Source organism: Chrysochloris asiatica, unplaced genomic scaffold (genome assembly GCF_000296735.1).
Source record: "Chrysochloris asiatica unplaced genomic scaffold, ChrAsi1.0 scaffold00052, whole genome shotgun sequence".
In the NCBI taxonomy this organism is placed as follows: domain Eukaryota; kingdom Metazoa; phylum Chordata; class Mammalia; order Afrosoricida; family Chrysochloridae; genus Chrysochloris; species Chrysochloris asiatica.
This window is the reverse complement of record NW_006408570.1, coordinates 480203-495971: the sequence shown is the minus strand read 5'-3', so window position 1 is coordinate 495971 and position 15769 is coordinate 480203. Positions and strand designations below refer to the sequence as shown.

The 15769-nt window shown below is 41.4% G+C and overlaps 1 protein-coding gene across 1 annotated transcript in view; it reads right to left on the bottom strand.

The window, feature by feature from the left end:
- SFXN5 (sideroflexin 5) overlaps nt 1–15769 on the bottom strand; it is a 205617-nt gene that overhangs the window by 111198 nt on the left and 78650 nt on the right. The window contains exons 4-6 of the mRNA XM_006862888.1: nt 11889–11915; nt 11308–11362; nt 10625–10650 (exon numbers count right to left, since the gene is read on the bottom strand). Of these exons, the coding sequence (XP_006862950.1) occupies nt 10625–10650; nt 11308–11362; nt 11889–11915 (108 nt within the window). The remainder of the gene's footprint in view (nt 1–10624; nt 10651–11307; nt 11363–11888; nt 11916–15769) is intronic.

Sequence of the window (15769 nt, the reverse complement as noted above, 5' to 3'; positions counted from 1 at the left end):
GCAGTTCTAATCGACCTTGTGGTTTAGTGCTTATCCTACAGTACCACACCAGGATTCCTATAAGTTGGTAGTGGTGTGCTGGGGAGTAGGTTCCAACTCATAGGGTTTCTGAGGCTGTAAATGTTTATGGGAACAGAAAGCCTCATCTTTCTCCCACAGAACAGCTGGTAGTTTTGAACTGCTGACCTTGCGGTTCATAGCCCTATTGGTAACCACTAAGCTACCAGAGCTCGTTTATTGCACTATAGCCAAGCATAATTCTCTAAATCAGATCACTACATGGAGTCTGGGGTTTGTTTCTGGATTCCTAATTCTGTTTCAGTGGTTTATTTGTATATCCATAATATGTTAATTCTAAAAAGTTTGTATATTTAGTATGGCAAATCCCTCAACTTTGTTCTTATCTTCCAGATTGTCTTGGTATTCTTGCTTTTAAATTGTGATGTAATTCACAATGCATCCTTTTATAGTATACAATTCAGTGATTTCTGGCATAGTCACAACATTGTACAACCATCACCACTAATATCAGAATATTTTCATCACAGTGTTAGATATCCTTAACCCATTTTTGTATTAATTTGAAATCAGGTTTGTTGATCATTTATATACAGGAAAATTCTTCCTCTTTATAGTTTGACAAGTTTTGATAAATATGTACAGTTGTATAACCACAATCAAGAAATAGAACAGTTCCATCATCCAAAAAGTTCCCTCATGCCTCTTTGTAGTCAATCCTCTTTCCCAGTCTCCAGTCCCTGGCAACCACTAATTTGAATTCTATCACTTTAGTTTTGCCTTTTCCAGAATGTCATATAAATGGCATAAAAACAGCTAAGTATGTAGCATTTTGTGTCTTCTTGCTTGCACTTAACATACTGTTTTTGAGATTCAATCATACTGTTACATATATCCGTAGTTCATTTTTTATTGATAAGTAGTATAATGATTAAGGTTGTGTGTCAACTTGGCTGGGCTGATTCTCAGTAGTTTGGTAGATATGTATGGCAGAGTTATCCTCCCATTTTATAATCTATTGCCATCTCCTCCATGATGAGATCTGATAAAACATAATTACTTCTATGATGAGGTCTGCTATGAGCAGCCAATTAATTATAAGGTAGTTTGCCTAGGGGTGTGGTCTGTGTCCTGTATATATGGAGGTTCTGGCAAAGCTCTCTGGCAATTTGCTCAGTCTGGAGTCTAGGTCCAGCTCATCATGATCTGACCTCCATTTCCTGAGACTTGTACCAGCAGCCTGCTAGATTGTCTGTGGATCTTGGAATTCACTAGCTTTCGCAGCCATGAAGGTCACTATACAGGGTTGCTTTGGGTCGGAACTGATTCGACAGCATTTAGCAACAACAACAAGGAACCATGAATCAGCAGCCTGCAGCTATGTAAGTCAGGAGAAGCCTCCAGCCTGACATCTGACTCATAGACAGACTTGTCAGCCTCTACCATGTAAGCCATTTCCTTGAGATAAATTGCCTTCTCTCTCTGTGTAAGCTTAACTGAATTTGCTTCTCTAGAGAACCCAGTCTAGGACCAAGATTGGTACTCGAAAACCCAAATCATAAGGAGTTTTCTAAATTATTTCTCATGTCTGACTAGCCTTAAAGGGACTAATGACTGTGCTTCCATTAGTAAAGATGGTGTTGCTAAATCTATGGCATGAGTTGACAACAATACTATGAGTTGACAACAATTCATTACCGAAAGATCAAGTATTAGTGAGAAGCAAGACTCTGGGTGAGTGCATGGTTGGCCCTTTTTTACAATTTTGTCAGAATGGGGAGTGGAGGAAAGTTGGTTTATTGGTGTTTACTAATGTTAGAAAAAGTAATGAAAGAAAGAGATTGGCTGAGGGCTTTGAAGTCACAGTTCACATGTGGCATAAAAGACCTCAAAATTGCCACTTGTACCCTGAAAGAAACTCTTATTTATTGTAGTAAAAGAACTGGTGTTGCTGAAAAACAGACTCAGAATCTAATTATAAGAGTGGCTGAGTTATAATTGCAGTTGAATTCCCAACCTCGAATGATATGTGATGGTAAAGTGAAGGCATTGGGTTTATCACATTAGATCCATAGAACCAGACAAGGAGTGCCTAGAGGACACACCTTTTTACCACAATGTTGTTGCTGTTGTTAAGTGCCATCGAGTTGGTTCTGACTCATAGTGACCCTATATAGGGTTTCTGTAGAGCGGCTGGTGGATTTGAACTACCAACCTTGCCATTAATGGTCCAATGATTATCCTTCAGCACCACACCAGGAGTCCTTTTTTTTTTTTAACCGCAATGGTGAAGAATAAATTTGTGGTGTGAACTCCAACACCTATGAAGACTGCTGTGATTGCTATTTTATGTAAGTCAGACTTAATATGGGAATTAAACACCTAATTGAATAAGACACCTAACTACAATGGAGTTCACTGGCCCCTGGTGGTAGTTCCTAAGTAGCAGCACTTAATCGACAAAGACTAAGTGGTCATGGTTACTGTAATGAACAGCAGAGTCACAGCAATCATCAGAATATTCTGACTTCAATGGACATAAGTTGTTGGCTACTTAAACATGAGGTCCTTAGGAGTTCAGCAGAGGGGAAATCTTCTAAATATTCAGTTAAACTGTATAAGCAGAATTCTAGGTCAAATTAACAGCAGTCTAACTTGGATTTCCAGAATAGAGAGAGTCATAGCCCTTCAATCTTTTCAGACTTGAGCCAATTTACAGATTCACAAGTCTCTGAATGAAAGGGAGGTCAGGTCCCATTGCCAAAAGGACTCCATTGCCAACACTGATACTGATAATCTTTTCCCTAGCCTTCCCCAAAGGGATTTATAGCCTCTTACACAACAACAACAAGAGTGATTATTCACTGGGGAAAGGGAAATAATTAGACTTTTCAGAGATTACTGGACACTGGCTCTGCAGTGATTCTAATTCCAGGAGACTCAAAATGGCTCTGTGGGCCCTCAGTCAGAATAGGGAATATGGAAGTCAAGTTACTAATGGAGTCTCAACTCAGGTCCATCTCATATTAGGTCAAGTAAGTCCCCAAATCTATTCTGCAGTGATTTCCCCAGTTCTAGAATGCATCATTGGAAAAAAACATACTCAGCAACTGGTAGAACCCCCATAATGGACCCCTAACATAAGGATTATTATGGTAGGGAAAGTCTAGTAGAAACCATTAGAACTGCCCTTACATAGAAAAATAGCAAACCAAAAATCAATACCATATTCCTGGAGGGTCAGTAGAGACTATTAAGACCATTAAAGATTCAAAGGATGACCAGAGAAACAAAGGATGTATACAAAGAAAACTACAAAACACTACTACAAGAAACCAAAAGAGACTTACAAAAATGGAAGAATATACCATGCTCCTGGACAGGAAGACTTAACATTGGGAAAATGTCAATACTGCCCAAAGCAATTTACACATATAATGCAATCTCAATCCAGATTCCAACGACATTCTTCAAAGAGATGGAAAAAACAATTACAAATTTTGTATGGAAAGGAAAGAGACCCAGGATAAGCAAAGCACTGCTTAAGAAAAAGAGTAAGGTTGGAGGCCTGTCACTTCCCGACTTCAAAATTTACTACATGGCTACAGTGATCAAAACAGCTTGGTACTAGTACAATAAAAGATACATAGATCAATGGAACAGAATCGAGAATCCAGAAATTAATGCATCTAAATACAGCCAACTGATTTTTGACAAAACACCTAAATATATTACATGGGGAGGTGATAGTCTCTTCAACAGATGGTGCTGGCAGAACTGGAAAATGATATGCAAAAGACTGAAACAGACTTTCACCTCACACCTTATACAAAAACCAACTCAACAAGGATGAAAGACCTAAATGTGAATCCCAGAATTATGAAGGCCATCAATGAAAAAATTGGGACAAATGTGAGGGCACTAATTCAGGGAATACACAGACTACAAAACATTTTGAAAACTACACAAACAAAAGTAGATAAAATAGATGAGTGGGACATACTAAAAATTAAAAACTTATGTGCATCAAAAGACTTCACCAGAAGAGTAAAAAGGAAACCCACAGAATGGGAAAAAATCTTTTGCAATGACACATCAGACAAGCGACTCATTTCTAAAATATATAGGAAACTACAATATTTCTACAAGAAAAAGATTCAAAGGATTCACCACATCCCCATTTAACTCGCCTATTTGGCCTGTGCAAAAAACAAGCAGATTTTAGACAATGACGGTGGATTATCATGAACTGAACCAGGTGGTGACTCCAATTGTATCTACTGTTCCAGATATAGTTTCATTGAGGAAATTAATGGATCTCTAGGTACCTATTGTTGATGTTGAGTTGGTTTCAATTCATAATGACCCTGTATAGGGTTTCTGAGGTTGTAAATCTTTGTGGGAGCAGCAAGCTTCATCTTTCTCCGGCAAAGAGGCTAGTGGATTCAAAATGCCAACCTTGTGGCTTGCAGTCCAGTGCTTATCCTGGTACTTAGTGAACAGCTATTTATTATCTGCTATCCTGGTGTGGCACTGTCGGTTAATGTGCCAGTCTGCAAAGTCATTTGAACCAGCAGGCCAGTGGTTCAAGTTCACCAGTCACTCCTTGGAAACCCTACACAGGGTCGCTATGGGTCGGAACTTAACAACAACAACTACAACAACATTATTTGGTAGTAGAGTGGTTATAAGTTGGGCTGCTGACCTCAAGGTCAGCAGTTAGAAACCACCAGTTATGTGGGAGAAAGATGAGGCTTTCTGCTCCCATACAAGATTTACAGCCTCATAAACCCTGTAGAGGGTTGCTATGAGTCAAAACTAACTTCATGGAACATAACCAACCAATCAACGAACCATTATTTTGCTCAATTTTTATTTCAAAGGATCACCAGAAACAGTTTGCCTTTAGTCAATATATCTACACCGTCCTACCTCAAAGGTGTATCAACTTTGCATCACTATATCATAATTTAATCCACAGGGACCTTGATTGCATTTCCCTTCCACAAGATGATGACACACTGGTCCATTACACTGATGACATTATGCTGACTGGACCTAATAAGGAAGAAGTATCAATGACTTCAGACTTATTGATAAGTCATCTATATGCTTGTTGTTGTTGTTAAATGCCATCAAATCAACTCTGACTCACAGTGACCCTGTATAGAGTTTCCTAGGAGTGGTTGGTGAGCTTGAACCATTGACCTTGCAGTCCAGAGCATTAACCCACAGCACCACACCAGGACTCTGTATGCTGGAGGGTAAAAAATTAATCCAACAAAAATTCAGGAGACTTCCACCTTAGTGTAATTTCTAAGGGTCCAGTGGTGCGGGTCATGTCAAGATAGTTCTTCTAATGTAAAGAATAAGTTACTGCATCTGGCCTCTCTCACAACTAAAAAGGAGACACAATGACAGAAATCTTTGGATTTGGGAAGAAATATATCCCTTGTTTGGGTGTGCTACTCTGGCCTATTGATTAACTCAAAAAACCACCTAGGAGCTCTGGTAGCGTAGTGGTTACGAATCGGGCTGCAAACCTTAAGGTCAGTGGTTCGAAACTACCAGCTGCTCCGTGGGAGAAAGATGAGGCTTTCTACTCCCGTAAAGATTTACACCCTCGGAAACCCTGTACAGGGTCGCTATGGGTCGGAACCGACTCGACGGCACTTAACAACAACAACAACAACAACTCTGGCCTATTGATTAACTCAAAAAACCACCTAGCTTTGAGTGGGGCCCAGAATATAAGAAAGTTCAATAACAGATTCAGTTACCATGCAAGCTGCTCTGCCATACTACTCAGCTGATCAAATGGTGTTTGAGGTATCAGTGGCAAATAGAGATGTTGTTTGGAGTCTCTGAGAGTCCCCTAGTGACGAGTCACAGGGCAGACCCTTAGAACTTTTGAGCAAGCCTTGCTATTCTTTGAAGATAACTACTCTTCATTTAAGAAACAGCTTTTGGCTTTTAGTGGGTCTTTATAGAGATTGAATGCCTAACCATGGGCCACCAAGTCACCATGTAGCCTGAGCTGCCTATCATGAAATGGGTGTTGTCTGAACCAGAGTCATAATATTAAATGTGTACAACAGCACTCATCATTAAATGGAAATGTTATATACAAGACGAGGCTTGAGCATAAGCAAATTACATGAGGAAGTAGCCCAAATGCCTAAGATTTCCATGCCTGTCTTATCATCTTCTCTCTAGTTGGCACAAGTGGAGGGGTTTAACAAACAAATTTATTCTCTCATAATTTAGGAGGCTAGAAGTCTCAATTCATAGCATTAGCTCTAGGGGAAGGCTTTCTCTCTCTGTTGGATCACAGTTTAGGAGGAAAGATCTTATCTCCTTCCACCATCTGTAGGTCCAACATTTGGAGATCTCCATGTATCTTGGCATCGATTTTCTCCTGTATCGAGGAGGACCTGGGTCATAAAGATGTGCTCTGCTCCCAGCTCTTTTTCCTTGGTGGTAGTAGGTCCCTTTCCTTCTATTGAGTTATCTCTCCTTTTATCTCTTATAAGATAAAAGGTGTTACAGGCTAAACCCCAAAGAAACCCCCATACATCAGATCAAGGCTGTGACCTAAGTAAGAGTCTTTCATCCCATCCTTAATCTGACTACTGATTGACTTATCACATCAGATCACATCATGGGGGAATCATTACATAATGCCACATTACATCATTACACAGCTGCCAAACCACTGAGAACCATAACCCAAAACAGGTTGACATATATTTTGTGAGGATAAAATTCAATCCATGACACCTTCCTTTTCCCAGTCTACACCTATGGTCTCATGGGGAATTCCTTATTGATTAAGAAAGATAAAACTCATACCTGGTTTACAGATGGTTCTACACAATATGCAGACACTACTCAAAAGTGGACAGCAGCAACATTATAGCCCCTTTCTGGAGCATCCCTGAAGGACAGTAGTAAAGTGAAATCCACCCAGGGGGCAGAACTTAAAGCAGTGCACCTGTACATTGATTTTGCTTGGAAGGAGATATATGCTTGTATACTGATCCATGGGCTGTGGTCAGAGGTTTGGCTGGATGGTCATGAACTTGGAAAGAACATGATTGGAAAATTGATAATAAGACGATATGGGGAAGAGGTATGTGGTTAGACCTCTCTGAATGGGCCAAAGAAATGAAGATATGTGTGTCTCATTTGAACACTCACTGAAGGGTAACCTTGGCAGATGACACTGTTAACATTCAAATCAATAGGCTGACACGGTCTATGGAAACCAGTCCTGTTCTTTACCCAGTTACTCCTGTCATTGTCTAATGGGCTCATGAAAACAGTGGTGGGGATGGAGGCTATGTATGCTCTCAGCAACATGGACTTCCACTCATCAAGGTTGACTTAGCCACAGTCACTGCTGAGTACCCAATATGCTAGCAGTAGAGACCAATACTGAGTCCCGATGTAGAACCAACCATTCACGTAGAATCATTCCTCAGGGTGATGAGCCAGCAACCTGATGGCAGGTTGATTACATTGGATCACTTCTGTCATGGAAAGGGTAGCATTTTCATCTTACTGAAATGGACACTTACTCTGGATATGGATTTGCCTTCTCTACATGCAAAGTTTCTAGAAAAACGACCATCTGTGGACTTACAGAATGCCTTATCCACTGTCATAGTAACATTGCCTTAGATTAAGGGACTCACTTCACAGCAAAAGTGTGACAGTGGGCCCATGATCATGGAGTTCACTGGTCTTACCATGTTCTCCATCATTCTGAAGCAGCTGGCTTGATAGAATGATGGAATGGTTTTCTAAAGACACAATTAATGGCACCAGTTAGGTGGCAATAAGGAGCTCTGGTAGCCTAGTGGTTACGAATTGGGCTGCTAATCTCAAGGTTAGCAGTTTGAAACTACCAGCAGTTCTGCAGGAGAAAGATGAGGCTTTCTGCTCCCGTAAAGGTTTATAGCCTCAGAAACCCTATACATGGTTGCCATGAGACAGAACCAACTCCACAGCATATAATCACCACCAGGTGGCAATACCTTGTAGGGTTGGGGCAATGTGCTCTAAGAGACTATATATACTCTAAACCAGCATCCAATATATGATGCCGTTTCTTCAATAGCAAGGATTCATGGGTCCAGAAACCAAGGGGTAGAAATAGGAGTGCCACCTCTAGTGACACACAACATTTTTGCTTCCTGTCCCTGCAACCCCGTGCTCTGTGGGTCTAGAGGTCTTAGTTCCAAAGGAAAGAATACTCTCACCTGGAGATACAATAATTATTCCATTGAACTGGAAGTTAGGAATGCCAAGCGGCCACTTTGGGTTCCTCACATCTCTGGGTCAACAGACAAAGGAGGAGATACTGTATTGGCTGGTGTGACTGACCCTGATTAGTAAGGGGGAGTTGGATTGATATTACATAATGTAGGTAAAGAAGAGTATGTATGGAATACAGTAGATTCCTTAGGACATCTCTTAGTATTACCATGCCCTGTGATTGACATCAATGGAAAATTATAGCATCCCAATTCTGACATGTCTATTAATGGCCTAGATCTTTCTGCAGTGAAGGTTTTGGTCATCACACCAGGAAAGAACTATAACCAGCTGAGGTGCTTGCTGGATGAGAAGGTAGTTCTAAATAATAGCTACAGCCATGTGACCAATTACAGATATGAAGACTGAATATTTCTTCCTTGTATGTGTGCATCAAATGTTTTTGCTTCCGCCGCTTATTAAATATAAGAGGTAAAGGAGCTAGTGTGATTTTGGATGTGTGTGTTAGTTGTATTGTGTTAGGTGCAAATATGACTTTATAATTGTTTTTATTTAGAGATTATTTAAGGTTTACGGAGCTGTGTATAGGTGCCAAGTTGACAAGGGTGGACTATGATAGTTAAAGTTGTGTGTCAATTTGGCTGTGCCATGGTACTCAGTGATTTGGCAGTTATGCAATGATGTAGTCATCCCCCATTTTGTGATGTGATAGCACATAGCACTTCAATGATGAAATATGATGCAGTCTCCTCTATGATGAGATCTGCTATAAGAAGTATGTCAGCGAAAAGGGAGTTTCCTTGAGGGTGTGGCCTACAGTCAATATATACAGACCTTCTAGCAACACTCTCTGGCTTATTGCTTGCTCTGGATCCCACATCTGGCTCCTCATCATCTTACCTTGTATTATTGGACTTGAGCCCATGTATATGTATGTATATATATATATATATATATGTGTGTGTGTATACATACATACATACATACATACATACATACATACAAGAGGGCTTCCAGGCATTCATGGAAATTTTTTCCATTGTTTTTTAATTCCATTCCAAAAAGTTGTTCCACAAACTTTTTGAAGTCTTCTCACATATACATACATATATTTCACTGGTTTTGATTCTATAGAGAACCTAACCTAAGATAAGTAGTATTCCATTGTATGTATATACTATAATTTGTTTATTTTTTCACCAGGTGATGAATAGTCTGGAAGTTTTGAGTTTTAGGCTACTGTGAATAAAGCTACAATAAACATTTTTTATAATTATTTGTGTGGACATATACATTCATTTCTCTTAAGTAAATACCTAAAAGTAAGATTGCTGGGTCATATGGCAATGCACGTTATACTATCTTACACAGTCCCTCCACCCCAACCCAGTATCCATATTCTAGGATCAGGCATTACCTGATTATGTTAGCCTCCTAGGTATATAGTTAAGAGAAATAAGGGCAAATATCCCCTTAAAGAACTGTACAAACATGTTCACAATGGCACTATATGTTGTGAACAAACTCAGAATAACCCAAATGTTCATCAACAGTAGACAGATAAAGAAAATTTGACATATTTATAATAATAGACTATCATACAGCAATAAAACAGAGCACAGTATATATAACAGTATGGATGGGTCTCATAGACTATGTTGAGTGAGAAAGAAGCCAAACACAAGAAAAATACATATTGATGACTCCAGTTACATAAAGTTCAGTAACATGCAAAGCTAGAATAAGTCCAATAAGTGATTCACTTTTGAGGTAGTGACTGGGAGAGACATATGAGAGGTTTCTGACATATTGGTATTATCCTAATCTTTACCCATATGATGTTTATATGGATGTATTCCATCTATGAACACTTGTCAACCTGTACATTTATGATGAGTGCATGTTTGTTTTGTTCCAATAAAAATTTAAACATAAATTAACGCTGATTTCTAAACTGAAGAAAAAGAATGCTGAAATCCTCTTCTTAATCAATTTGAAATAATAATTCTAAGAAGGTGGCCTTATTTTCCAACCTCTTAAGTTCCTTACGAAAACTTCCCTGTATCCACCATGTCCTAATGGCAATACTTGGGATGGAACATGGGCATCAACAAAGACACTTTCAGACTCTATTTTGGGTGTAAACTGGTATACCTTTTATGGAAAGAAGTTAAACAATACACATCAAGAAAATTACCAAAAAAATTATTCCATTCCTCCAGGAACTTACCCTAAATCAACAAATCACTCAAATATTTATGAACAATGATGTAGAGTTAAACATTAATTTTTTTTTAAGAAAAGATTCTTTGAAGGTAATACTTACAATCGGTGTCCCAAAAGGAATGTAACCTGTGGAAGGGAAGAGAAAAGAGTCAGGTTGTGTAACATCATCCCCACTCTGCCCTACTCACCTTTTAGCCGAGACACCCGGGGAGCCTTCTGGGCTTGGCCTAGTCAAGACCGGGCCTGACAACAGGGCTCAGGGCAGTTAGGCAGGAGGCAAGTTCAGCCTTCAGACCTTTCCACAGCTCAGCCCTTCCCCAGCCATCTGCCTTGAGTGAGGAGGGGTTACCAGCCTCCCTAAAACCCAGAAGCTAATGTGCAAAGGCAGGCTGTCTCTGCTTGAGGCGCCATCACTCCACTACTGAGCAATTCTGGACAATTTCCCCCTTGAGGAACATGCCCCTCGCCTACAAACACTCCACAAAACTGGCCACCATCCCAGGACCAGTGTCCCCTCAGCCTGTTTGTCTAGCACAGGCTTTTACATCCCCAGCAGCATGAGCTGTTTCTGAAGAGGGGATTTTCTCCACACTTGAGATGTGTACCTCTAATTGTCAGAACTTTTTCAATCTCAAGTACTCTGGTTAGACACCCGTCAGCAGAAAAATTGAGAAGTGGCGTGAAGCACAGCCAGGCCCTGGACACAGTCTCCTCTGCATTTGAGGCTCAACACTGCAGCTAGGCTCCTGAGGCTGGGCAGAACCTGAGGGTTCCAGGGCTTACCTGACATTCTAAAGGGCATGAAGATCTTCTCATTGGTGTCCGGATGTAGAATAGCCTGGCAAGAGCCGAGGAAGAGAGCACAGCGTGATGTGGGGAGGGGACAAGCATTGGCATTAGAGGAGTTAGGAAAGAGATGGGTTGCTTCCCAAGGAAAAGTCAGGCAACCAGTGGCTATATCTGCTTTCTGTCCAGTCAGTCCTTTCTCACATTCAGGGCAAAGAAAACCAAAATGTCTGCCACAAACTACACCACTCCTCCTGCCTAATCATCAAAGCCACCTGCAGAGAGACCAAATGCTGGTGTGACCATTATCTGTGCCTGGCATAGTGTAGGCAGGTAGGAAGGATTCTGTAGGAGTTCAGCCTCACTCCTTTCTCGGTGCTCTGTGGGTCCAGGGAAAGGCATGCTTGGCCTGAGTGCTAGTCCTCGGGGTACTGGAGAAGGAAAGGGTGAGGTGGGAGTGGAGAGGCTGGGTCTACAGTAGCCACGGGAGAAGGGGCTTAGTTTGGCTCCCTTAGACAGAGCAGGACAGGGCCGAGGAATACAGAGAAAGGAGGGGAAGCAATCCAAAATGGAATTACCTGCTTGATTTTCTGTGCACTCCAGAGCTGAAAGAGAAAGGAAAGAAAAGAACCTATTAGTTTAAAGTCTCAAAGCCATATTTTCTAATCAAGGATTCAGGCCTTGTGGTCCACGGAGGTATGGTATCAGGTGACAATGGAAGGCCACAGATCCCACAGTGGGAAAGCTGAGGACTTTCACAAATCTCTGAGTCAACTCTGAGAATGATTACAGATGAAGAATCAGCAGGTCACAGACTGAGCTAGAGCTTTCTGCCCAGATCGAGAGTCATGCTGGGGTTGGCACAGAGGGAGAAGACCAGACCTGCGTAGGGCCTGTGTGTTCAAGGAGACTTCTGAGACATGGTCAGAAATGACCACAGAGGTCAGTAAGAAGTCAGACAGGCTTGAGTGTGGATCCTGGACCTTCATTGAATCACTTAGACATTCTGGGCCTCCATTTATCTACCTGCAAAAGTAGGGAAGTACTACACACCTTATCAGGTGAGTACAGGATGAGTTAGATTACAAAGCAAGTCTGGGCCAAAGCACTTTCATTATCATTTAGCTGTAATCTTGGTGCAGCACTGTAGGATAAGCACTAGACTGCTAACCACAAGGTTAGTGGTTTAAATCCACCAGCTACTCCTAGGAAACCCTATACAAGGTCGCTGAGTGGGAACCAAGCCAATGGCAGTTCACAATAACCACAACAGTGACATTATCATACCAAGCTAATCCCGTCTGCCTCTCTCTGAAGGGTTCAGTAATAGATTGAACTGTGACCCTCCAAAATATATGCTGCAAATCCTAACCCCTATATCTGTGGACATTTGGGGAAAAGGTTTTCCTTATTATGTTAATGAGGCCACATCAGTGTTGGGTGTGTCTTAACATTTAATTACTTCTGAGAAATAAAAAGGGCAGAATAGGCACAGAAGCAAGCAAGCACCAATGGGGAAAAGCCAGATACTACATGGATATCTCCAAGAAGCTAAAACAGACAAGATCTTCGCCTTAGGGTGAAAGAGAGAGAGAACCTAAAGCCAGTGCCCTGAATTCAGAGTTCTAAACCCCCTGACCTATGAGGAAATAAATTTCCATTTGGTAAAGCCACCCACTTATGATATTTTTGTTAGATTAGCACTAGCAAACTAACACAGGCTCTAAGACCCTCTCCTCTCAATCTCCTCCACCATCTAAACTTCAACAAACTCATAACCTTTGAAGCTCCATGGCTATGTCCTTTAATAAACCAACAGCAACAATGGTAACAAAAGATGGCTGGTACCAGAATCCACTGGCAAAACACACTTCAAAAAATGAATTATTCTGCACCCTAATTTGGTGAGTAGCACCTGTGGTCTTAAAATCTTGCGAGCAGCCATCTAAGTAAGATACAGTTCTTGGTCTCTGCTTGTCTGGGATAAAAGAGAATGAAGGAAAACAAAGACTCAAAGTAGAAAACTGTTCACAGGGCTAACAATACACATGAACCATGGCTTCATCTAGCCTGCAGAACAGCGACATGGTGTCTAGCTACCAGGGATCACAATACATAATTCTGGATTGAATGGGAGAAAAATGTAAAGCAAAACTCAAATTCCTAGAAAAGTTCAGTGTATTAGAGACTCAAGAAACCCCTGAGGCAATCACCTTAAGATATTCTTTGAACTTGGGTGTGAAGCCACTCTCAGCAGTCACCTGTCATCCAAACTCTAGACAGGTTTAAACAATATCACCCATGAGCATCAGGATGGTCCCATAAACCATCAACTCCACGAGACCAAACAGTCAACATTTGCCCTGAAACAAAGATGGACGGTTACAAGATGCAGGGAAGTTAGATTAGTAGAAACTGAACAAACAGAATAGAAATAACGAGAGGGTTGACACATTGGGAAAACTATAACCAATGTCACGGATCAACTTGTGTTCATTAAGAGTCTGATTTGCTGTGGAAACCTTCACCTAAAACAAAAGAAATTGTTTCTTTTTGTTAAGAAAAAAGGACAAGATGGACATGGGGTGGGGGGAGGAATGACAGGTGGTGGCTGGCTGGTTACACCCAGCTCTAGAGTCTCTTTGGGCTCACAGGATAAGAGCATGCCTCCTTCAAGACACATGTCTATCTTTTGCCTTTTCTGTGACTCTAGGCCCACTGAAATCCTGCAGGTGGGGGTGGGGTGTGGGGGTAGAGGGAGTGGGAGGGGTTCTGAACTCTGGCTTCACATTAGAATCTCCTGGGGAATTCTTTCAGCAGTTCTCCAAAGCTCCTAGATGGTTCCAAGGTACTGCCAGGGTAAGAAGCCCTGATTTAAATGAAGATACTTCAGTTGTCCCCTACAATCACTAGAGACAGCATAGTATAGTATTCTCAGACCTAGCCAAACAGTTTGGGTTTCTGGCTTGGCCACGTCTACCTCTAGGAAGATAAAGCAAGCGAGTAAACATGGATTGGGGAGGTTATAACAGAACAAAATCTTCATCCAGCTTGATAAGAAGTCATAGACAATGTCTAAAACTGCTATGTCAACAAACAGACTGTTTATTAATATTGCATGGAGTAAAAGGATTTGAAAATGACTGCCTCTGGGGAAAATGACTGCCTCAGGGGGTGGTATGGGGTAGAGGATGGCTTTTTATATTGTTTGTTGTTGTCAGGTGCCATAGAGTCAGAACCGACTCATAGCGACCCCATGCACAGCAGAACGAAAATTTTTATATTGTAGTACTATTTAACTTATAAAATATAAGAATGCATTCCAAATCAAACCACTTGCCTTCAGGTTGATTCTGACTCATAAAGACCCTGCAGGGGTGAGGAGAACAGCCCCACAGAATTTTCAAAGCTGCATTGTTATGGAACCAGCTAAGCAGTTAACCAAGTGGTTACTAGGAGCTGCTAACCTATTGGTCAGTAACTGGAAATGACCAGAGGTCCCCTGGGATAAAGATGAGGCTTTCTGCTCCTGTAAAGATCTATAGCTTCAGAAACCCTCTGCAGGGTTGCTATGAGTCTCAACTGACTCTACAGCACACCATCATCGCCACTACCAAGCAGTTAACCACTGTACCACCAGGCTCCTTCAAGAATGCATGACTGTGGAGAACAAACAAGATGGCGGATTGGGTGGACGTGCAGTAAAGAGTTCCAACAACAACAACACAGAATACCCAACCAAGCAGGCTCGGTGGATGGTCCCAGAACTCTGAACCACATATAAAGAAATATTTATAAGGTTGCAAGGCTTACAGCTGGTGGAATTTGTGGCGGAAACAAGAAATCCATTGCTTTCTAGTCCAGAACACTCAGCTGCTCCAGAAGCCGCCATCTTGGGTGAGACCAAGCGGGGAAAGGATTGAAGCCACCACAGACGCCTGGCAGAACTGTGGAGATAAAAGTGTGGACATTCTTTTCTTTTGGTAGTTGTTCATTGGTCCCTTGCTGTCTGATAACCTCCACTCTGGTAACTATAGGGGTGCCTGAGCGGACACCCCAGTCCCACACTCAGAGGATTCTACTACGCATGCACACAGATCTCCTCAAATTTTAAAGAGACAGTTCCCAATTAAAACCAAATAGCCACAGCCAGCACTGAACTGTTTATAACTAGAAAAAGGGCCTGAACGGGGATTGTGGACTGGGACAAGAAGGCAAAAAAAAGGAAATGGGCCGAAAATTAAATCCTGTTACGTCAAAATGACCAACAGTGGCATGTTGAAACTTCCAAGAAGAAGAGTGAAAAGGGAAGTCCATTTCCTGATCGCATCTGTCTAGAGGCAATCAGAAAGCATAAAAAATACCAAAATACATACCCATCTAAGTATTAAGGCCACAGAAAACTCCTAAATATGCCAAAAAAAACCCCAGAAGCAGATGACCATATCTGCACATGTCC